At 49.3% G+C, this 23188-nt stretch overlaps 2 protein-coding genes across 4 annotated transcripts in view; both read left to right on the plus strand.

Moving 5' to 3' along the window:
• Window positions 1-1613: 1613 nt before the first annotated feature.
• On the plus strand, window positions 1614-14386 carry Phb1 (prohibitin 1). Of its 3 annotated transcripts, none has more exons than NM_031851.2 (7): window positions 1614-1644; window positions 2559-2673; window positions 5477-5638; window positions 8948-9090; window positions 9281-9397; window positions 11735-11830; window positions 13312-14386. In NM_031851.2, the coding sequence occupies exons 2-7, from the start codon at window positions 2586-2588 to the stop codon at window positions 13522-13524; spliced, it is 819 nt and encodes a 272-aa protein (NP_114039.1). In that variant the 5' UTR covers window positions 1614-1644; window positions 2559-2585; the 3' UTR covers window positions 13525-14386. The 3 variants fall into 3 exon arrangements, with proteins under 3 accessions (NP_114039.1, XP_063124526.1, XP_038941191.1); XM_063268456.1 differs by having other exon boundaries at window positions 1643-1741; window positions 13312-13654; XM_039085263.2 differs by lacking the exon at window positions 1614-1644 and adding an exon at window positions 1659-2107 and having other exon boundaries at window positions 13312-13654.
• Window positions 14387-22896: 8510 nt separating this feature from the next.
• Zfp652 (zinc finger protein 652) overlaps window positions 22897-23188 on the plus strand; it is a 79828-nt gene continuing 79536 nt past the window's right edge. The window contains exon 1 of the mRNA XM_039086629.2: window positions 22897-23017. The gene's annotated coding sequence lies outside the window, so the exon portion shown is untranslated. The remainder of the gene's footprint in view (window positions 23018-23188) is intronic.

Raw genomic sequence — 23188 nt, forward strand, 5'->3', positions numbered from 1 at the left:
GTCCTCGGGAAAAGCAACTTTGTGATTTTAACTACCCAGCCTCTCTCTCCCCAGCCCGCTGCCGTTTTGAATATTGTGTAAGTCCTTTTTTCTAACAGTGCTGTGACTTCGAACTGAAGACCTCGTGCATGGTAGGCACGTGCTCTGCCTCAGCAAGGGCCTTTGCTGTGCCCTTCTCTTCCTCTGTGAAGCCAGCAACCCTCGCAAACACTAAGACTCGAAATCTGTGGCTCATTTATTTAATTGTTTATTAGCAGGGAAAGCTCTTTGCAATTGATTGCTGCCCATTCGAGTTGTGTGACGTCATTCACACTTTTATTTTTTCTGATGAAATTTATTTTATTCATTTTAAGTACTTGCTTGTATTCAGCACCTTATTTACCCTCCCCAGGCCTTTCTCCCACCTTCCAGGAGTCTTTCTTCCTTGTGTCTTCATTCCCTCTCTCTCCTCCTTCTTTCTTCCTCCCTCCCTCCCTTTCTTTCTTTCTTTTTTTCTTTCTTCCCGTAGTTCTGGGTGCCTTGGAACTTTGCTTGGTAGACCAGGCTGGCCTCGAACTCTCAGAATCCACCTGCCTCTCTGCCTCCTGAGTGCTGGGATTGAAGGCCTGCACCACCTAGCTTGCCTTTGTGTTCTTTATGTATGTGTGTATATACAAATAATCTCTGATGAGTTTGTTTTAGGGAGCAACAAGTCCATGAAAATAAACAGCACTTCATTTTAGGTTTTTATCGAATTGTGGAGAGAAATGCTATAAAAGTCACAATTTGCTCAATTGACAGAAATGGAATGCAGACACGGATTATATTTACTTAAGTCAGAAGATAGATATCCTTGTTCTTAGAGAACAGTACGAGAGGAAAAAAGTGGAGGGAGGCAAGGAGAGTGAACAACAAAAACAACGGCAAATAAGGAAACTGCTGGTAACAGGTGAACTTGAGAAACCATACGCACGGTCTCCGTCCCATTTTTGCAATTTCTCGACTATAACTTTTAAAAAGAAAGTGCCCAGAGATTTAAACCCTAAATCAAGAGCTTTTACTGAAGTATTGCAAGACCTGAATGACTGACTCTCTTCCTCTTTCTAAGCCGTTTTGAATGTTCTGAAGTGGCTCTGAAAATTCACGTCTCACATCCCTGAAGGTCGCCCTTGGCTTTCCTAGAAGTCTCTCGGTGCATGAATTATTTCACCTCATCTTTGTCCAAAACACCCCCCACCCCCCCTCACCCACCCCCCATTCCTTCACCACCCTGTTATTTCCTCCAAGTGGAACTGAGCTCCTTTCTGATCCAGCCACCTTTCCGCTTCTGGCACCACCTCCTTGCGGACTCGGCACGTGCATATATTACCAAGGCACTACAACCCCCGAAAGGCTCTGCGGCAACATCCCATCCGTTCTCACCACTCAGAAACGGGTTTCCTGAACTAGCCCGTTGTTGCATAACCTTTTGGGAGTTGTAGTTGACCTCAGAAAAACCACAGAGTCCGCAGAAGACGGCAAAACACGTTTCCCAGAATGCACTTCGCTCGGCTTCACCAATTAAAGGATCGGATCTTGAAGAGGGCGGGGGAAAGGGAGGAGCTGCCTGGCGCACGCGCAGTATGCGAGGCTGAGGAATTCATGTGGAGGTCAGAGTGGAAACAGGTAAGCGTGGTAGGGGCGGTGTAGGCCTCTGTTTCTACGTCCCTGTAGCCCTCCTTTGCTTTTCTGTGTTCAGTGAGAGCATAGGATGCATGCGTAGGTACGCCTAGTGGACAAGGGGGAAAAGACTGAGTCCAGAACGAGCTAGGAGACGAGCAAGGGGACGGGACATGATAAGGAAAAATTCAGAAGCTAGTGGAGATAGAAAAGACTGGGTGCCAGAAACGAGGATAAATGTACGTGGAGAAAACAGGCTACACTCGCAGTTGAAGTCAGGGTAAGGGGAGGGAGGATTTGAAGAGTGTACCAAAGGCGACGCAGGGGCGGGGCATTAAAAAGTTCAAGGCTAAATGGTTTCTAGTTTGTCAGCTACGTGCTCCCACCCACCCCGCCGCAGCCCCACCCCCAGTCCTTCAACCTCTCTGCCCCACTGCAACCCTGCCAGCCCCCGCTTTCCTATGAACAGGTATGGGGAGGAGTTCTACAATGCCTTCTAGAATTCGATCTTCTCATTCTAACAACTTAATAGCGTAACCTGTCTGTGCACCTCGGCAGTAACAACCTTCAGAAAGTAACTGAAGGTTACTGTGGAACTTACATGTTAACAGGAATTGCCCTTTTGTTGTTGGCTTCACCCGTGCAGGACCGTTCTCTCTTGTGGCCTATTTGTCTAGGAGATGGGAGTGTGATTTTCTGTGGCACTAGCATCGTTCCTACGCTGAGCTAAGTGTGGCACAAAAGCAAACACGATGCTACAGATGGCAAGATGTTCCGTGTTGTGGGGTGTTGAGTGAGTGACTTAGAGCCCACAAGCGTAGATACATGAAAATGTATCTTGAGACATGAATGCTGTGCCTCTGAGTGGGCTTTTCCTGAGAATCTGGCGTCAAGTTGTTTTATTTTTACCCCCTGTTTAGGTGTGAGCGGAAGCAACAGAAGGAGTCATGGCTGCCAAAGTGTTTGAGTCCATCGGAAAGTTCGGCCTGGCCTTAGCAGTTGCAGGAGGCGTGGTGAACTCTGCTCTATATAACGGTGAGGCACTGAGGAGAATTTCTGCCTGGTTTCTGTTGATCTGCATAGCCCACCTGACATTCCTGATGCTAGCCCATGTCTGATGGTGCGTGAGGGTAAGGGGGCTCACCTACTGCTACCCCCCAAACTGTGGTTCTGTATTATCAGAGGCCCTGTGTCCACTTAGGCAGTGGTTTCAACCTTCCTAATGCTTGGAACATTTAATAGTCTTCCCCCCAACCATACAGTTGTTTTCATTGCTACTTCATAACTTGTAATTATGAATTGTAATGAAAATATCAGTGTTTTCCGATGGTCATAGGCAACCCCTGTAATAGGATCTTTGGATCCCCCCATGAGATTGTGAGCCACTGACTTAAAGCCTTTGTTCAAGAGGAGCCCTCCTGTCCAATTGCTGGTTGGATGTTTCTATTACTTATAGCCACTTTGAAGTGATACGGTATTACCCAGATGCCTCTTCGGTGACAGGATTCTATTGGTACCCCCACCCCCACGCCCACCCCCGGAGCTGAGGGCTGAACCCAGGGCCTTGAGCTTGCTAGGCAAGTGCTCTACCACTGAGCTAACCTCCTCAACCCCTGGTTCTCTCTTTTTTTTTTTTTTTCTTTTCTTTTCTTTTTTTTCTTTTTTTTTTTCGGAGCTGGGGATCGAACCCAGGGCCTTGTGCTTGCTAGGCAAGCGCTCTACCACTGAGCCAAATCCCCAACCCCTCCTGGTTCTCTTCTTTATGTGCATGAAACAACTTGGCAACATCTCTAGACCAATTTGAGAGAAAGAAGGTTTTGCTCAGCTAGTCGCAGAGAGGATAGTTTTTGAGATGCATTGCCAGGCCTTTAATAGTGCCACAGGGCTAAGCCGGGTTTTCTTTGACTTACATGGTCTTATCGGCAAGTCCTTCCTTTTAGTTCAGCTTTCTCATTGGTCAAAAAAATGGGACTGAACTGGTTCTTCTTTTAAGATTCCCCCTAACTCTGGTACTCTCTGAAAACAGCCACAGATATGACATGCCTCCTGTGTGGTTTCTGTTTCGTTTGTTTTGGGTGGGTTGATTTTGTTTGTTTTGTTGAGACAGATCTTTACTATGAGCTCTTGACTGGCATGAAACTCTCTGTGTAGATCGAGGTGGTCTGGAACTCAGAGAGCCTCCGCCTACCTCTGTCTCCTAAGTGCTGCTATTGAAGGTGTGCGCCTGTATACCCTAGCCCAACTTTGCAGCTTTAAGTGACTCAAGGCCACATCCAGCTGTTCTGTTTTTAAGACTTGTCTCCTATAGCCTCAGGCTGGCTGGCTTTGAACTCCTGGACCTTTTACCTTTGGCTATATGACTTTTTGATTTTTCAAAGTGAAGGTTTTTAGATCACTTCTAATTCAAATGAGAAACGAGAGAAAGTAGTTACTTCAGCCTGGGTCTGGTGGCATACTCCCGTAATTCCAGCATTCACAAGGCTGAGGATCTTGAGTGCCAGTCCCACATAGTAAGGCTACATCGTAAGGCCTTGCTTGTCTCAAAAAGTTAGAGGAGAGGGAAGGAGGGGAGAGGCTTTTCCCTTAGGCTACACAGTCAGCATCTTTGAATTTCTTGAGTCCACAAGATATCTCTACATCTCCTGCAAATATTAGAGAAACGGTTATTGGAAAGACCCTGGGCAAGCCGCCCGTAGTGGTGTATACCGTCGGTGCATACAAGTCTCTTCAGTGCAGAGCTAGCTTGGTCTATGTGGTGTGCTCCAGGATAGCCAAGGCTACATAATGAGAACTTACCTTAAAAAAAAAATAAAATAAAAGCAAGACAAGGCAGGTGGTGGCTGTGCACAGCCTGGTTGTTTAAACCCAGTCCTCAGGAGGCAGACACAAGCAGATTTCTTGAGCTCTAGGCCAACCTGGTCAACAGAACAAGTTCCAGGACAGTCAGAGCTACACAGTAAGAGCTTATCTTGGAACAAAACAAAACACAGAAGGCTGCTGGGCAGAGTGATTGCCTCCTTATACTGCTAGTTCAAAAGAAAAAAGAAAGGAAAGACTAAACAACGGGAACATGTCTGAGGGTCCCCAGTAAGGAGCCTGCCTCTGGGAGCATCAGATTATGTTGGAGCCAGTATACACATGGCCCTGGGAAGATCTTGAATTATAGAACTCTCGGGAGGTGATTCCTGGAATTGTGCTGCTGGGAGTTGGGGGCAGGGTAGGGTGGCCAATCAGACATTCAAAGGCCAGCTCTTTAAAGGAGAAAGGGTGCTAAGGAGCAGCCTGAAGTCCCTGGGGAGACATACAGGACAGGAAGTGATTGTTCAGGAAGACAGCAGGAAAGGAGGAAACCTAATAAAAGGGAAAGGGGTCTAAACTCTTAAAATACTACAAGAAAAGAGGGGGGCTGGCGAAATGGCTTAGCTGGTAAAAGCACACACGCCACAAACCAGGTGACCTGAGTTTTATTCCCGGAGCCTGTGTAAAGACAGAAGAAACAAACAGGCTCCAGAAAATTATCTCCCTTCGTCCACACATGCATCGAGGCACGCACACTGCCCCGCCCCACCCCAGTCATATGAAGTTATGCCTAAGAATAAAGGGAAGGATTGGCAAGATGGCTTGGTGGGTAAAGACCCTTGGTACAAGCATGACGACCTGAGTTTCATTCCGAGGACCCACTTGGTGGAAGGAGAGACCTGACCTCTGCAGGTGTCCTCTGACAAAGAAAGCGTTTACAAATTTGAAAGCACAGAAAGAGTCAAGGATCTTGAAAAGATAGGATTCTTTTTGTCAAAGAGTGACAGGGTTTTTCTGACCTGCCATTATTCCTCCCTAGTGGATGCCGGACACAGAGCTGTCATCTTCGACCGATTCCGTGGCGTGCAGGACATCGTGGTAGGGGAAGGGACTCACTTCCTCATCCCCTGGGTACAGAAGCCAATCATCTTTGACTGCCGCTCTCGACCACGTAATGTGCCGGTCATCACCGGCAGCAAAGGTGAGTCTTACCTGTGGCTGTGTAGATGTGGAGGTGTGCCATGCTGTTCTGCTCGTTCTAGAAACATCTAGGACACAGGTTAAACTTCACCTCATAAGAACTTCTGTGCTGTGTGAAGGTGGTGAATGCCTTTAATTCCAGCACTCGCAAAGGCAGGTGGATCTCTGTGACTTACAGGCCAGCCCGGTCTGCTCAATGAGTTCCAGGCCAAGCAAGGCTACGTAGAGAGATCCTGTCTTAAAAAATAACTTCTAAATTAGGTGATGGTGCATGCCTTTAATCAGGTGGATCTTTGTGAGTTGAAAGCTGGTCTGGTCTGCTGAGTGAGTTCCAGGACAGGCTGTCTTCACAAACACACACACACACATACACACACACACACACACACACACACACACACACACACAGAGAGAGAGAGAGAGAGAGAGAGAGAGAGAGAGAGAGAGAGAGAGAGAATATATTTCTAGTATGAGTAGGGTGGCAGGAGTACCTGGGGCATTGAGCAGGATGCACCAAAGCCGTGACTCTCATATAACTCCATCATGTATATCAGCACTCAGGAGGATCAGAAGTTCAGGGTCATCTTTGGCTGCTCAGTGAGTTCGATGCTAACCTCTTCTATATGTATGAGTCCCTGTTTCAAAAAAAAAAAAAATGTGGAAGAAAAGGAAAAGAAGTGTTGTACCAGAACTCATCGTTCCTCATGCTCACTTAGAAAGGTAATTCGGGACTAGAGAGATGCTGGCCGCCGAGCCCGACAACCCAAGTTCAACACCCAGGTCAAATGTGGTGGGAGAAGAAAACCGATGCCTGCAGGTGGCCTTTTGACCTCTACACACACATCCTGGCCGTACACGCCTACACGTACAATATACAATACATGAATCAATACATTTTAAAAGTTAATTTAAAAAAGTAAAAAGAATCGCAGACTGGTAAGTTAATCCTGGCACCGAGCCTGAGTTCGATCTCCAGAAACTACCCTGTAGAACCATAGAACTAGGTCCTGCAGGTTCTCTGCTGACCTCCACATGTGTCGTGTGATGCGCTCACACACATGCACGTAAAATGTGTAAATATTGTAATTAAAAAAATGTTTAAAAGAATTCATAGCATGACTCTCCTGAAGAGGGGTGTGTGTGTGTGTGTGTGTGTGTGTGTGTGTGTGTGTGTGTGTGTGTGTGTGTGTGTGTTTGTAGACTGAAATATATATTAAAGGTGAACACAGGCAGCAGGATAAATGAAGAGACAAATATAAAGGGTTAACCTAAGAGTTTCTTATCGAGGGCTGGAGATAATGGCTCAGTGGTTAAGAGCACTTGTTGCTGTTACAGAGGACCTGGGTTCGGGGTTGGGGATTTAGCTCAGTAGTAGAGTGCTTGCCTAGCAAGTGCAAGGCCCTGGGTTCGGTCCCCAGCTCCGACAAAAAGAAGAAAAAAAAAAGAGGACCTGGGTTCAAATCTCAGCATCCATGTGGTGACACAGCCGTCTGTAACCCCAGCTGCGGGGGGAATCCAGTAGGCACGTGCACAGTGCACACACTTACATGTAGGCAAGACATTGTACATAAAAAGTAAGGTGAATCTTAGGGGAAAGTTCCATGCTGTTCTAACTTTGAGGAACTCTAAAGTGTCTTTTGCTGCTGTGGTTAATCCTTCCCATCAGTTCCTGGTCCCCAGAGTGACTGTCCAAACTAGTCTTTGGCAGTTTGTCTCTCCTTGTGGCTGACAACTTTCCCTTTGCCTTGTTTTCCACGGTCTCTGCTCCAGCAGGGCAGACCTCAGACTGCCCTCTCACAGGCTGCGCCACACAGCCCTGTGCCTGAGATATGCCACTGGATTTCTAGTTGGAGCCTGAAGTGACCAGCCCTTACCATTCCCCTCCCCAGTCAGTGAAGGCAGTAAAGGGAGCTGACTCGTGGGAAGAAGAGGGATCCCGTGGGGCTCACGGCACTCGATGCCCTCAGAGCTGTTCCTGGGCAGATGTTTGCTCCTTGTGCTGTGCAGGCTTGCTGCCAGGTTGAAGGCTCCTGTACAGGGATGACCAAAAAGAGAGCTAACTATTAAGGACCTCAGTCCTCAGGAGGGCAAGCATGAGAACCGGTAATAGAGCAAGGAGAAGATGGCCAGGGGCAAGTGGAGCAGAGGAGATCTGCCTGCTCTCCCTAGTGCTGACCTCTTGATTGGAGAACCTAGAGTGAGAAGTCAGGTCAGAGAAGAGAAGAGAAGAGGGGAATAGGAAGTCTGCCTGCCGCTCCTGCAGAATGCTGGGCCTGGCTTGCCTGCTGCCAAGAGGAAATAGAAGGTGGGGTGGGGTGATGGGGATGAGTGAGGTTGGATTTAGAATCCTGCTTCTAAACGTCCGCCTTTGCGCTTTATATCCGTGTTGTCTCATGGCTGTGCTAAGTCGTATTTGTACCTGCACATGCTAAAAATTGGGACGGGCGATTCTAGTCATGAATTTCCCACTTCTCTCAGTGGCTGGGTCAGGACTCCAACCCCTGGCAGCCCTTAGCTGCTGGTGCTGGCGAACTTACACAGGGTGGCTGTGCCTTAGCCCTGCACGGGCCTGGATTGTCAGGAGTAGGTAGGGGCTGACTGTCTCCCCAGATGCTTGTGGACAATGAGTCTTTTGAATTCGCCCTGCCTTTGGCTTAACGGCCTTTGTTTTTAGACTTTATCAGAAATCCTCTCACATCAGCGTGCTGTAGTGCCAGCTGCCACCTTCTCTCAGGTATCAGGAAGCAGGCCCTGGATGGATGAGCCTTAGTCTACTATCTATGAGAAGGTGCTGTCCCCATTTCTCCTCATCTCACAGACTAATACACTCAGTTTGACTAAGACTGGTCCCCACCATTAGAAAACAGCACAGTGGTACCACAGCCCAGGTCAGTGGACTCCATGGATGGACGAAGTTTCACCAGATCCAAGTAACCCAGGGCTGCTGACTCCTGACACGAGCACATATACCAGCCCTTAGAAAGGCTCCCTCTAGAATTCTTGGCATTAGCTTATACGTTGTCCAAAGGTGTTCACGGTCCCTAGCACTCTTTGGTCACACAGTCTGAATTGCTCTCATGAGAGGGCATTCACGGTGTACTGAAAAGCTAATACGTCCCCATCCTGTCAGTGGTTCCTGACTCTGGTGCCGAGTGCAGGCTGGGCTCTGCTGAGGAACTAGATGTAGCCAGCTCTCTCCTCAGGGTCTAACTGAACTTCTATATATGACTTACAGTGGACTTACAGGAAGGTCATAGAAAAGTCCACCTATGGTGTTTGTGTCTAACTCCCATATATTCCCTACCCTAAGACTTGCAGAATGTCAACATCACACTACGTATCCTCTTCCGGCCGGTGGCCAGCCAGCTTCCTCGTATCTACACCAGCATTGGCGAGGACTATGATGAGCGGGTGCTGCCATCTATCACCACAGAGATCCTCAAGTCGGTGGTGGTAAGTGAACAGAGTGCAGCCCTAGAGGTGGCTGGGTGGCCAGGAGAGCACGAAGGGTAGTGGGTGGATGGCTGGGTGGCCAGGACAGTGTGGGGTAGTGGGTAGGGAGTAGGTTCTAGCCATGAGTATGCTGCTTGTTTCTCCTTCCTCAGTAACCTGACCAGATTTCTGTCCTTCCCCCTGTGGCCAGGCTCGATTCGATGCTGGAGAATTGATTACCCAGCGAGAGCTGGTCTCCAGGCAGGTGAGTGATGACCTCACAGAGCGAGCAGCAACATTCGGGCTCATCCTGGATGACGTGTCCCTGGTAAGATCCCTGAGGAGGCTGAGAGAAAGGGCTGCTTCTCTTGCTTTGGTGACTGGCTTGGTTTCTGGGCACACGGGGTTGGGCCCCATATCCACTTACCTGGATATGGGACTTGAAAATGTGAAAGTGTCCCAGCGCCTGAAGTCATCGCCTCAGGTCTCTGTCACTGAACGTCCTTTAGGTTTCATCTGCCACACACTTTTCTCATAACTGATTGCCCTGTTGGTCCCTAACCACTGAACTATCCCCAAAGCTCCCTGGAACGTGATTCCTGATGGCTGACTGCTCGGCCTGGGAGCGGCTGACAGTTTTCCTCTCTAAAGTGGGTCCAGCTCAAGGATTCCTCAACAAGGGGTCCTGGAAGCCTCTGGTGATAAGAGTGCCAGTGAGTGACTGTCCCTGGAGTGGTGGGCGGGAGGCACCTCAGGTGTGAGCCAGCCTCTCAAGACTTTGTATTCTCTGTATTAATGTGGAGCTGGGGTCATAGCGTCCAACGGAAGGCAGTATAGGAAATAGAGCATTTCACACCAAGGCGAGGGGAAGGGGTCGTGTTTCTAGAGTCTCTGGGAAAAGTCTTGGAGTGATTTGTCGGGTAACAAGGCAGAGTGCTTCCTGTTCTCTCTGCGGCCTGCCTGGGAAAGGCTAGGCTTCCCCTCAGCATCTGCACAGCTGTTCAAACAGCCATTCTCTGAGCAACCTCTGCTCCCCTCCAGGCAGGGCCTCTTTCCTCCCTCCCTCTCTCCGGGGAAGGGCATGTGGCTCCCTCTCCTGGCACTATGCCAGGCTGCAGTCCTTGACTCTGCAGCCTGCCTTGCTCCAGGCTCTCCCATGTTAACACAGCACTCTGGCAGTGAGAACACACGGAGTAAAAACCTGAGAGAAACTTGGCATCTTTCTAGACTCTGACCACATACTCTATCCTGGGGAAATGTGGCCTGACCACAAGAGACCATAGCTAAGAGGTGTGAGGAGAAAATTAGATTTCCTGGGGAATTTGCTGCCCTCAGCTGGCCCTTTCAGAAAGAAATTTTATTCTTTAATTACACATTTAGCTTTTCAGTTCTCAGGATTGTGTTTCCAAATCCAAACTTCAAATGAGAGTCCAGAGTGGGTCCGACAGAGTAGAGCAGCGGCAAGATAAGATTTAGCTGGCGTATTTGGCACACGCCTGGAATGGCCGTGCGTATCAGCCCTCCTGGGCTCAGAGTAAGACCGTCTTAGAGCAGAAACAAGCCAAAAGACTTAGGTCTGTATTGTGGAAAACTCGGGAGGATGTGTGGTCAAGATTTTTGCCTGTACAAAGCAGAGTTTGGGAGGGAGCAGGGGATGGGGGATGAATGAAGCAAAATTGCATTTGAACCTAAATTAACACCTTTAGAATTTTTTCCTAGACTTATATTTTTTTTAGCTCGCATGTATGTTTTGTCCGTGTTTGTAAGGGTGCCACGTGTGTGCATCAGATACCCTGTAACTAGAGTTAGAGATGGTTTGAATCACCATGTGGCTGCTAAGCAGCAAACCTGGCCCTTTGCAAGAGCAGCCAGGGCTCCTAAGCACTGAGCCCTGTGCCTGCTCTTGCAATAGAAAGATGGACTCAGTGACTTCCTGTAGGCTGGGCCTTAGGAGTGCCAAGGTCTGTCCCTCTTCTGTGCTACCTCAGAGATCGTCCCTCCAGCCAAATACTCGAGCTATTTATGTGATAGGGAAGGTCTGTTGACAGTCAGGCTCTCCTGAGCAATGGCTTCACCTGCCTTTCTTTTAAAACCTTTACCAGAACTAGTGTGTGTCAGGGATGCCATGATCTGTGGGCCACCCTCTGTCTTCCTGTCAAGGGTGGAGGTGCTCTGAGAAGGAAGTGGGCTGGTTAATCCATAAGCAGAGACCGCCAGGCTCCTCCATCCCTGGGAACCAGCTGCATCCCTTGCTCTCAGGGGCTCAGCTTTCCGTCCGTCCCCCCACTCAAGTCCTGGAACGGGGCATCAAAGGATCTCGGAAGAGCAATCATCAGTGATGGGGGTCCTGGAACCCATGAGTTCCTTCCTCTGGGGAGGGGATTGATTTGAGTAGATCCCTTCTCGTATCCCTGGGTCCCATCATTTTCCTCATGGGGTGACTGATGCGTTGGTGACAGAATTCTGTGTAGGCACAGTGTGAGCAGCTAAGAATACAGAGGTGTGAACTCAGCGTGAACAAGGGGACTGAGATTGAAGGGCATCTTGTAGCTCCAGCCGCTGCTAGAGCCATTCCTGGCCTCTTCCTTGCAGTGGCCAGGGAGGCCTCCCAGCAGTGCTGTGTAAGCACTTACTGCCTCAGCTTGTGCTCACTTTCTCCCCATAGACACATCTGACCTTCGGGAAGGAGTTCACAGAGGCGGTGGAAGCCAAACAGGTGGCTCAGCAGGAAGCAGAGAGAGCCAGATTTGTGGTGGAAAAGGTGAGCGTCCAACCAGATGGCAGAAACAGCCTTCCCCTCCTAGTGCTTGGCTTCCCCATCTGCCGGGTGGCCTAGAAACTGGTCATCTGTCATCTGTCTGGGATAAGCAGAAGAGGGTTGAAGGAACCTTACTCCTCCAATCAGTCCCAGAGTCTTTGGGAGCTGTCAGGGTTATGAGGTTATGGTCCTAAATCACTGAAGGGTCACTTATTTCCTGCTTCCCGAGATCAAAAACCCTCTCCTACACATGAAAATGTTACCCCTGGCATGTTCTCAGCTTCGCTGAGGAGTTACTTTTACACCGAGGTTACATAGTGAAACCGACAGTAAAAGAGATCAAACGTGCCAGATGTGCGTGGTGGGTTTTTTCTCTGTTGTCGAATCTCTCCAGATGTTTCAGAGTGATGGAACACGATGTATGTGCAGAGTAGCCTGTTCTCCCTGGTGTATGTAAAGGCCCCTCGCTATCTGCCTCCTCCCCCCACCAGCTTTCCTAATGTAAAGATGTTTAATCTTTAATGTGTAGAAGAGGGGTTTGGTCGTAGGGAGCGCAGGCCCTGAGTGGCAGGAGTGTGTTTCCCTCTGTGTCTGCTGTGGCTCCAGACCTGTAACAGGTCTAATACTGCCGGTGATGCTAGGTGTGAAATAAACGTGTTTTGAATTGAGCGGTGAAGACACAGCTCGGTGACAGTGTTTACCTAGCGTGTACTAAATGGTTAAATCCCGTTCAGCACCAAAATGGAGGATGGGAGGGAAGCCTGTGTGTTGAATTCAGCCTTAAAGGCAAACTCTCCCCCCACGCTCTGAAAATCATATATCCTGATGTCATCATCCTGCTGGCGTGGTAGGGTGAGCCAGGGCCATCTTTGGGTAACTACAAGGGAGTAGTAACTAACACGGGAGCACACTGCTCTTGGGTACTTCATTTGTTTATTTGTGGTGCCAGAGGCCAGTCCCTAGCCCAGCTCTGTCCGTTGGTTTTGGAGTTTTTGTCTGGTTTTGGGGTTTTTTGTTTGTAGCTCTGGTTGACCTAAAATGTCCTGTGTAAACCAGGCTTGCTTCAGACTTGCAGCGAGCCTCCCATCTGCCATTGCCACGTTAGTGCTAAGGTTACAGTGGTTAACCACCACACTGGGATGCCCTGGCTTTGATGGAAGTCATTTTGACTTGGCGCTGGAAGGAAAGACGGACCTAAAGATTGATGCTGTTCCAGCCTTCCTTTCCGGTTTCCGTGGCTTTGGATCAGAGTATAAGAAACCGTGTCCATATAGCCAAGAGAATCATGTGCTATCGTGACATGCATGACACAAGGGCATGAAGGGAAGGAGGAAGGCTGGGGACAGCTCTGACCCTATCATAAGGGGAGAACACTCCCAGGGGACCTTGCAGGCCCTGTGGGGGGGCCTGGCTTGGTTCTGGTTAGGCCATGGCTTGATCTGAGTGCTATGGAGTGATCGCAGTCTCTGCCTCTTCTCCTGTAGGCTGAGCAGCAGAAGAAGGCGGCCATCATCTCTGCTGAGGGTGACTCCAAAGCGGCTGAGCTGATCGCCAACTCACTGGCCACCGCCGGGGATGGCCTGATCGAGCTGCGAAAGCTGGAAGCTGCTGAGGACATTGCTTATCAGCTCTCCCGCTCTCGGAACATCACCTACCTGCCAGCAGGGCAGTCCGTGCTCCTCCAGCTCCCCCAGTAAGGCCAGCCAGGCCAGGGCCTCCATCGCTCTGAATGACGCCTTCCTTCTGCCCCACCCCAGAAATCACTGTGAAATTTAATGATTGGCTTAACATGAAGGAAATAAAGGTAAAATCACTTCATATCTCTAATTATCAAATGAAGCTTTTATTGTTACACTTTTTGCCCACTTTCATAACAAAATTGCCAAGTGCCTATGCAGACTGGCCTTCCACCCTGGGTGCTGGCAGTCGGCGGAAGAAAGGCAGGGCAGTGTGTGTGGTGGACGGGGAGCCAGCTGGCAGCCTGAGTAGACCTTGAGCCTCCATTCTGCCATATATTGAAGATTTACAGACAGTGGTGCACACACGTGAACCAAAAGGCAAGCCCTCAATTTTTCCAGCCATACGAACCCGGACAGATGCAGCTGAGGAGGGCCTGAGGAAGTGGTCTGTCTTAACTGTAAGGCCATTCCCTCTTAACCGTGACCAGCGGAAGCAGGTGTGTGCGTGCGACTAGGGCATGGAGTGAAGAATCTGCCCATCACGGTGGGTGGGCCTAATTTTGCTGCCCCCACCAGAGACCTAAACTTTGGATAGACTTGGATAGAATAAGAGGCCTGGACTGAGATGTGAGTCCTGTGGAAGACTTCCTGTCCACCCCCCACATTGGTCCTCTCAAATACCCAATGGGATTCCAGCTTGAAGGATTGCATCCTGCCGGGGCTGAGCACACCTGCCAAGGACACGTGCGCCTGCCTTCCCGCTCCCTCTCTTCGAGATTGCCCTTCCTTCCCAAGGGCTGTGGGCCAGAGCTCCGAAGGAAGCAATCAAGGAAAGAAAACACAATGTAAGCTGCTGTCAATAAATGACACCCAGACCCTCCAGCTGCATTCGGGGTTTGTTTTCAATTTGCGGGAGCCAGAGGATCAGAACAGTCCAGCAGTCACGCGTGCGTGTTTGTGTCACCAGGTGGGGAGGGGCGTCCAGCAAGGCTGAAGATGCTTTGGTTTTAGGAAATGCTTAGCTGTGTGAGGTGAATCCTCCCCCAGCCTGAAGTGAACCTTGGTACCAAACCTCACCTGGGTGAGTTTTTCATGAAATGAGTTCATAGACAGTGAGGCAGGGGAAGAGGTTAATTTTCTTCTGTGGTTTTATTTATTTTTTTATATATAAGTACACTGTAGCTGTCTTCAGACACACCAGAAGAGGGCATCAGATCCCATTACAGATGGCTGTGAGCCACCATGTGGTTGCTGGGAATTGAACTCAGGACCTCTGGAAGAGCAGTCAGTGCTCTTAACCACTGAACCATCTCTCCAGCCCTCTTCTGTGTTTTAATTTTGTTACAAACAGGGTTGCCCCGCCTATCAGAGTTGTTCAGTTCTCCCCTGGCAAGAGGGATGCAGATGGTATCAAATGATCAGAGCCAGGTCTCTCCTGCCCTCTAGTTCTAGACATCAGGTGGCTTGAATTTCTCTGCAGTGGGTTATTCTGCTTTACTTTGGCTGGTGGACTTGGATGTGAGGAAGACCACATGAATGCATTTAGTGGAGAGAGAGCTGACCTCCTACCTTGTGTCTTTAAGAACAAGGCGGACACACTTTCTCCTCTCAACTGACCTCGCAAGGGCCCTAAGGAAGGCTCTAAGCCTCTGTCTAAATTCCTCTCTCACAGGGCCAGGCAGGACAGTTTTGGGGTGGAGCTAAAGGTTGGGACCTCCCAACACTTCTCTTTATACACCTTTCTCACCTCCCAAGAAACACAAAAAAAGGCCCGGACTTCTGGCCCTCCAAGCTAACCCACAGCTTCCGTCTCTGCTTGCCTGGGTGTCCTCCCTTACAGCCTCAGGCCTCCTATCTCTTCTTATAAGACTGGGGAGGCGAGCAAATGATGAGGTGCCTGACTCAAGCACACCGAAGACTGCAGCAGAAAGAGCCTAATTTCTAATAAGTTCCAGACCAGCATCCACTCTACACCCGTCCCCTTTTCCTGCCATTTATTACTTTGGACACCCCTGGGAGGAGGAGGCAGGAGGCTCCCCTCTCTCCCTCGGGCCCTTTTAAGGACCCTTGTGTTTCCTGCGTTTGGCAGGAGATTGGGTTTCGTTTCCAGGTGTCCTGGCTGCCTGCGGGTGACTGGATCCCTCCTGCCTCGGGTTAGCCATGGGGTGATGGGCAGGCTGGTCCCCTGCTGGCTTCACTGTGGGTCTCCCTGTCATGGATGGCAGAGGTGCATCCCAGTGGCAACCCTGGGCCCCTCTCTGCCTTCACTTCCGCAGAATAAATCTTTTTACAAATGTTCAAGAGCTGTTAAGTGCCTCCTTAGTCCCTCTGGTGGCCTCCGGGTTTGTGGGCCTATCAGAATGGGCCTTTATCAACTCTGTTCTCCCAGCCTGGGATGGAGATGCCATGTCCTGGCCTGGCCAGGAAGGGAGAGAACAGGAAGTGGCTTCCTCCCTGTTGGCTCCATGGGGGATGAATAGTTAGTTTCCTTGTTCAGGCTCAAAGGCTCACATGCTAAGACAGTGGACCTGGACAAGGAAGGACAAAAACCACAAAGGCTTACTGTTCTCCACACTTCTGGGAACTTGATAGGTTCATGATGGTGGGGCAGGGTTGTAGTCATTCCTACGTGGGTCTGTGAGAAATGAGAAAGCAAATGGATTATTTGTCAATTGGCAAGTGACATTTGTTCTTTTTTATCTTTGTTTAGAGGCAGGCTCTCATGTCAGAGGCTAGCCTCTGGATCTCCTCTTTCTCCTTTCTCCTGAGTGCTAGGTCACAGGCATGATATGCCACCTTGTCCAGTTTGCAAATGCCACACTGTTCTAATGAGGCCTTCCAGCAACGGCAAGGGGAGCTGTATAGTTAGGACCTGCTGGTGACCTTTGCCATCTGCCACCAATTTTGGGTGAAGCCACCAGCTCTACAGGAAGTAACCTGGGTAAGAAGGAGGCTGTGGGACAAGGCTCGTTTTATCAATAGCACCTCCCCTGAAAACACTGACCCTCACCCACGCCAGTCCCCCACCATATCTGTGCTACAGCTCTTCTTACAGTCACCTCATGTTGGATAGCCTGCCCTTCTCAACGCCCACGGGTCCAGATGCTCTGACCTTTGAGTCTTGATTCATTTGCTTCTCTTTAGCAACACTTTTGTTCCTGGTTCCTTGTCCCCTATCCCCACTGCCTCTCCCTAGCCTGCACAGTGTGCATCCACATTCCTGGGAGGCACTTGCATTCTGCACTGGAGTGCAGTTCTGTGTGTGTGTTTGTGAGCATACATGTGCGTAGTCTCCTCTGCCATAGTTAGGCCAGGGAACCCTCCCTCTTCTTACCCCTTTGATCTTACGGGAATCGGTGTTGGTCAAGTGAATGGAAAAAGGAACTGAACTCACAGGGCTGAGTTAGAAGGGCATGCTGGGAGCTAAGCCTCCAGCTCTGGGTTAACATGGTTTTATTTGAGGCAAGGACTCGTGTATCCCAGGCTGGCCTCCAACTCATTATGTAGCCGAGGATGGACCATGAAGTCATCATCCTTCTACAGTCTATGTCCCAAATACTGGAAGCACACGGGTTTTGTGATCTCTCGGTTAGGCAGGATACCTTCTAATCGCATCCCTTCGATTCTTGGGGATTATCCCTCCCTCCATATGGTGCCCGTGTGAGTGGAGACTCACCCTGTATGGTCCACCCAGCAGCCCACTCTCCTGCCCACCTCTCTGCTAGCCCCTTCCTTTATCCCTGAGCTCACCCTATCTTATGCCCAGCTCACAACTGCTCTACTCCAGAACTTCACCAGCAATCGCTGCCCTCACTGAAGCTTTGCTCACATAGGAAGTCTCCCTTTATAAAGAAGAGCCTGTCCCTGGAACTCTAACATCAGGACTGAGATTGAGTAGAAACAGAGTTGTGAGACTTGCCCCAGATGGTAGATGGTCAGGTGCCTGGGCAAAGCCCAGAGGAACATAGCTGAGAGAGAGAATGGTTAAGAGAATGCCGGGCCTGGTTTGTAGCTGGAAGAGAAGGCCTTTGCTGTTGAAGCTGGGTAGATGGAGGATAGGGAGTTTCTCTACAATATCCTTGAATTCAGGCACTACTGAAGAGCAGGTGAAGCCAAAGTGGCAGGGCTGCTGTGGGGGGGCTTACAGCTGTTGTCATCCTGCCTGACGAGCAGGAAAAGCCATGAGCTGTGAAAGGCTAGGACCATCTAAGTTTGGCTGCAAGAGTTCTAAGTACTCGAGAGCTGGAAAACTGTCACCTGCAAGCCAACAGTAGCCACTGCTTGTCTTCATGTAGCTGACAAACTAGGAACTGTTTGAACTCTATGCCTTTAAAGGGTCGGAGGGGGAAATCAAAATGATAATATTTTGTGACACATGAAAAATGCCCATGTTTAATGTCCATAAGCTAGGTTTGTTTAGAGTGTGACTGTGCTCCTGAGTGCTCCAGCTGAGGCATTGAAGGGTTGCAGCAGAGCCCATTGGCCCACGGAACCTAAAATACTGCCTCTTCCCCAGGGGTTAGGAAGCATGGCTGACCCCTGACTTGGGGAATCTGATCATCTCAAAGGAAGAGCTCTGGAATCTGGAGGCCTTGGGTCCCAGGAGGAGTGATCAGATACAGTGTATTGTCACTCGTTTCTTGATTGTGTCTGAGGCCACAGTGGTCCAAGGAGTAGTTACACTGAGGCTCTGAGGTGTGAACTACACCACCTGCTGCTTGCCCACTTGTTCACTGGCTTGCACACATGTCCAAGGCACCAGAAGGAGAATGAGGGAGCAAATGGGGCTTAGGAAGGACAGGGAACCCATAGCCTCCAAGGGATCTAAGGAGGTCTAGGTGTCAAACACATTTATGTCCATGGCTTTGTCCTCTGGGAAGTGTTTGCCGCTGCACCATCCTCACAACGCCAAAAGAGGCCACAGCCAAGGATGGAGACAAGAGTGATGGGCCCCCTGGACCCCAAAATTTAGAGCTTCTAGCCCTGTAGTTTTCAGCCTCTGGCTTAGGTCATGTCAATTCTTGGCAGTCAGAGAACCTGCAGAAGCTCTTTATGGTAGAATGTGCCAAACCTGACCTTTTGCAATTTGAGGGATTGTCCCCAGACAGCAGGGAACGGAGCAGGCAGTTTTCAGCTCCTTGGGAACACTTCTTCCTTTAGGGGTGGAGGGCCAGGAGTCCTGCTGAACATCCCACAGAATCAGGTAGTCATCAGGGAGGTCCAGGAGGAGGTGGCCACTGGGTGGGACTTCCCATAGGTTCACTTGAAGGTGACTCAAAGTAAAGGACCCAGAGAGATCTGGGTTTGAATTCTGGCTCTTGAGAGAACTCTGATCAATTACATAAATTCTTCCTTCTGGGTTTGGTTTTCATTTTTAAAAAATATATGTGTTGGGCTGGAGAGATGGCTCAGTGGTTAAGAGCACTGGCTGCTCTTCCAGAGGTCCTGAGTTCAAATCCCAGCAATCACGTGGTGGCTCACAACCATCTGTAATGGGATCGGATGCCCTCTTCTGGTGTGTCTGAAGACAGCTACAGTGTACTTATATATAATAAATAAATACATCTTTAAAAAAACATATGCGTTTACCCTTTTTAATGTTTTCTTTATGTATGTGCCCTGGTGTTTTGCCTGCATGTCTGTGTGTGGATGTTGGGTTCCCTGGAACTGAAGTTACAGACAGTTGTGAGCCGCCATGTGAGTACTGGGAATTGAACCCAGGTCCTCTGGAAGAACAGCCAGTGCTCTTAACCACTGAGCCATGTCTCAAGCCCCAGGGTTTGTTTGTTTTAATTCATACATAAAAACAAAACTGAGAGAGCTGGGGGTGTAGCTCAAGGGGAGGAGAACATGTGTCTAGCATGCACAAACTCGGGGGTCCCATTTGTAGTAGCTCACAATAAAAAACAACTTCAGCTGCAACAGTAACAACAAACCGCCTGACGATAGGACTCTTGTCACTTGGATATAAAAGGCTACTGCATTAAAGGCTTGGTTTCTAATGCAATGTCCAGTGGTATGGTTTGTGGGGAACTGAGTGGATCTGGGAGGTCCTAACCTAATCAATACATTAATCAGGAGCCAGGAAGAGTTCTCGGTGGATAACAGTGCTTTCTACGTAAGCATCACAGCCTGAGTTCAAATCCCCAGCACCCATTTAAAAAGGGCAGGCATGGTTATTCATGCCTGTAAGCCCAGTGTGGGCTTGGATGAAGACAGAAGGATTGATTGCTGGGAGTTGTGGGGCCACCAGCCTAGCCATAAAAGAATTAAATACATAGCAAGCCCCAGGCTCAGTGAAACCTCCTGTTTTATGGAAACCCAGAGAAATAGAGCAGGACACCGGACTTAGACATCTGCCTTTAGTCTCTGCACGTGGGCTGATAAATACAGACTTTATATACATGTACACATGCACAGGATTGATCCATTGATGGACTCACAATTTAATGTATTGGGAGGAGGTGGAAACCGGCCTCACTGGAGGAAGTCAGTCAGCGAGGGCATGTTTTTACCTCTCCTCTCCTCTCTTCCTCCTCACCCCCAACTCCCCCCAGCTGATATGAGGTAAGCAGTGACCCTCCACGTGCTCCCCCTGTAATGATGTTTCTGACCATGGATTGAGGCCTCAGAAGCTGTAAACCGGACTAAACCTTTCTTCCTTTAAGCTGTTTTTTCTCAGCAACAAAAAGTTGGCTAACATCTCCATATGACAGCGCTGTTGAAGGAGGAACTGGGAGGCACCGAAGGACTCCCTGTCACAGTACCTCGGAGTGTCTCTACCTCCCACGGAGGCCTTAGACGCAGCTGTGGTTTATGGGAAGATTCCGTGATGGGCAGACTTGGAATCCAGTGTTTACTCTCAGGAGTTACCCTCATAAAGTCAAACCCTGACCAGGCGTGACTATACCCACTCTCCCCCACCAGGGGGCAGCAGCCCTATTGCCATCGCGGGCTCCAGGCTGGGCAACGGGAACAAGATGTTCCTTAAAAGATCCATCTGTTCTGGCCAACACTGAAGATAAGCAAATAGGTTAAGGTGACCCTCTGTATATTGAGTTCCTGATAGAGAACCCCCTGGGCATCTGTGGCTGTAAATATACTAACAGTTCTTATCCATGTTTTTACCAGGAGGAACCGGAACCTCTAGGTAGCTCTAGTCTCACCTGATCTTAGACCAGTGAGGTTCTCAGGGTGCTGAATGCTCAGATTTTAGTGGCCTGAGGTCAGTTGTGTGTGGGGGTGGGGTGGGGAGAGTGGCTCATCCAGTTGTTAACAAATTTGTAGGACATAGAAGGAACATCAAATTTTCTTTCTGAAACCCCAAAGTTTTCCTTGCAGTTTCCCAAAATACTTGGGAGGGGAAGGAGGTCACCATGAAATCTGATAGGTCAAGTGCTCAGGAAGGCTCAACCTGTAGTCGAGCTGCTTGACCTGGGTGTTTTTAATGAGTGGACAGACCTGAAAAGGCAAATGCTACACCATTTCTTCTATCCATTCATCCAGCAAGTATCATGGGCACTTGCTATGGGCAGTCCTAAGCCAGATGCCTCAGAGGATAAAAATGCAGATAGGACACAGATCGTTTGTCAAAAGGCTCCATCTGAGGGATTGGAGAGGTAGCCTAGCAGTTAAGAGCACTGGGTTCTCTTCCAATGAATGCAGATTTGATTCCCAGCACCCAGAAGGTGGCTCACGAATATCCGAATATTCCAGTCCCAGAGAATCAGATACCCCTTTTCTCTGCCTCAGCCCAGGCACACACAGTGGTGCACAGATAACATGCAGAACCAAACGGCAACAACAACCCCGCACATACATAAAATAGATAAAATTAATCGCCACATGACAGGTGAGCTGGTCATCTGTATTTAAAGACTTCATATTATCGATTTTCTTCTTTTTTTTTTCTTCAGATTTCCGTTCCTCAGGCCAAAAATTAAACCACGAGGCTGTGAAATGGGGAAGAAACAGAAAGGGAGTGGTTGGAGGCTTCAGCCTTGTCACACGGGACCCACAAGGCAGAGCATGAATCCCCTACACGGTTTCCAGTGAGTTCAGATCTGAAAGGGAAACCTCGCTCCCCACCTCCTCCCTGCCAGAGTCTAGGAACCACTGGCCCTAGCCCCACTCTTCAGACACACCGGAAGAGGGCATGGGATCCCCTTACAGATGATTGTGAGCCACCATTGAACTCAGGACCTCTTGATTGTCAAAGACACAGAGAAATGTAAAAGAGAAAATAGATTAGACTGCTATCTCTTTGCCCTCAGGTAATATTATACATGTACATACATGAATAATAATATATATTTGTTTTGGAAAGGAAAAGATAATCAGGTATATAAATAGGAACTGCTTTCTGCAAATAATTGCAAAAAAGACACATAGAGGCTAAGAGTTATATGCAGTACTGAAGGGGGTGGGTTTTTGTTTGTTTTTGTTTTTGTCAGGGAGGGAAATATAAGAAATCAAATAAATTATTTGGGGAGGAAGAAGCCATGAGAGAGAAATGGTCAAGAATGCTTTCACTTTCGTGATCTTTCTGTGCTATTTACATTACACTGGTACGGGGGGGGGGGGGGTGGAGGTATTTGTGTCACAGCACACTTGGGGAGGACTTTCAAGGCCCGGCTCTCCGGGAGTGGTGGTGCATGCACACCTTTAATCCCAGCACTTGGAGTTCAGCACTTGGAGTTCGAGGGCAGACTGGTCTACAGAGTGAGTTCCAGGACAGCCGGGGCTACACAGAGAAACCTGTCTCAAGGGCTGGTTCTCTCCTCCCGTAGATCTGGAGAGCCAGACACAGGTCTTTTTTTTCTTCATGTGAATTCATGATGCATCTTTGCTTTTGTTTTTACTCTTTTTGTGTTGCCTCTAATCGGCTTTTACTGTTGCCCATAAATCTTAACATTTGTTCTCTGGTTCTTCAAAGGACCCAAGAGATCCCTGCACTTGGTTTTTATCACAGGATTGTATCCAGAAGTGACCTTTGTGGTAAGGAGGACAGTTGCTCCTGGCCCTTAGCTTCCCAGGGACTTAGCATTGAGAATCTATGGCTTTGGCTTCTTTGGGGAAGTTGCTGCCTTTCTTTCCTGCTCTGCAGGCTTAGCTGCTCCGGGCCTGCTCTCCTGAGCACCCACTCCCCTGAGCACCCACTCCTCTGGGATGGAGCACCCATTGCTCTGGGATGGAGTGCTGAGACTGACTCCCAACTGTGGAGGGTGTGCTCCACAGCAAACCCACTCCTCAGGACTCAGACTCCTCAGGACCGGATTGTTCTGTGTGACGGCTGTACACGGCTATGCCATGCAGCTCTTAGAGTCACAAACAAACAGGAAGCCAGGCCACTTCCTCTTCGGTGAGGCTGGCCCCTCGTCTTTATCAGTGTGTTAGCCCAGAGGGGAAGGAGCAGCCAGGATTCAGAAAACAACTTCCTGCTAGAGATCTCAAGGAATGTTGGCCCCGCTGCCAGGACCGGGCTCCCTGTTCCATGGATCTGCTTGCCCAGGTTGGTCAGCCTTCCTGACAATGAAAGTCTAGCTTGAATCTCCCCCACGGGGAAGGCTTTTCTGATAAATGCAACCCTGCCTGGGTCCCGTAGTCTCCACTACTCTGACTTGGAACACCGCTGAACTTCCGTGAAGCTGCTCTTTAGGTAACAACCATGAGAATGTGCTGT

This window comes from Rattus norvegicus, chromosome 10 (assembly GCF_036323735.1).
Source record: "Rattus norvegicus strain BN/NHsdMcwi chromosome 10, GRCr8, whole genome shotgun sequence".
In the NCBI taxonomy this organism is placed as follows: domain Eukaryota; kingdom Metazoa; phylum Chordata; class Mammalia; order Rodentia; family Muridae; genus Rattus; species Rattus norvegicus.

Excerpts from the sequence above, each read along its gene's own strand:
- Phb1 (NM_031851.2), top strand. The coding sequence starts at position 2,586 with ATGGCTGCCAAAGTGTTTGAGTCCATCGGAAAGTTCGGCCTGGCCTTA. Across the intron at positions 2,674-5,476 it reads GAACTCTGCTCTATATAACG|TGGATGCCGGACACAGAGCT; the intron begins GTGAGGCACTGA and ends ATTCCTCCCTAG. Across the intron at positions 9,091-9,280 it reads AGATCCTCAAGTCGGTGGTG|GCTCGATTCGATGCTGGAGA; the intron begins GTAAGTGAACAG and ends CCCTGTGGCCAG.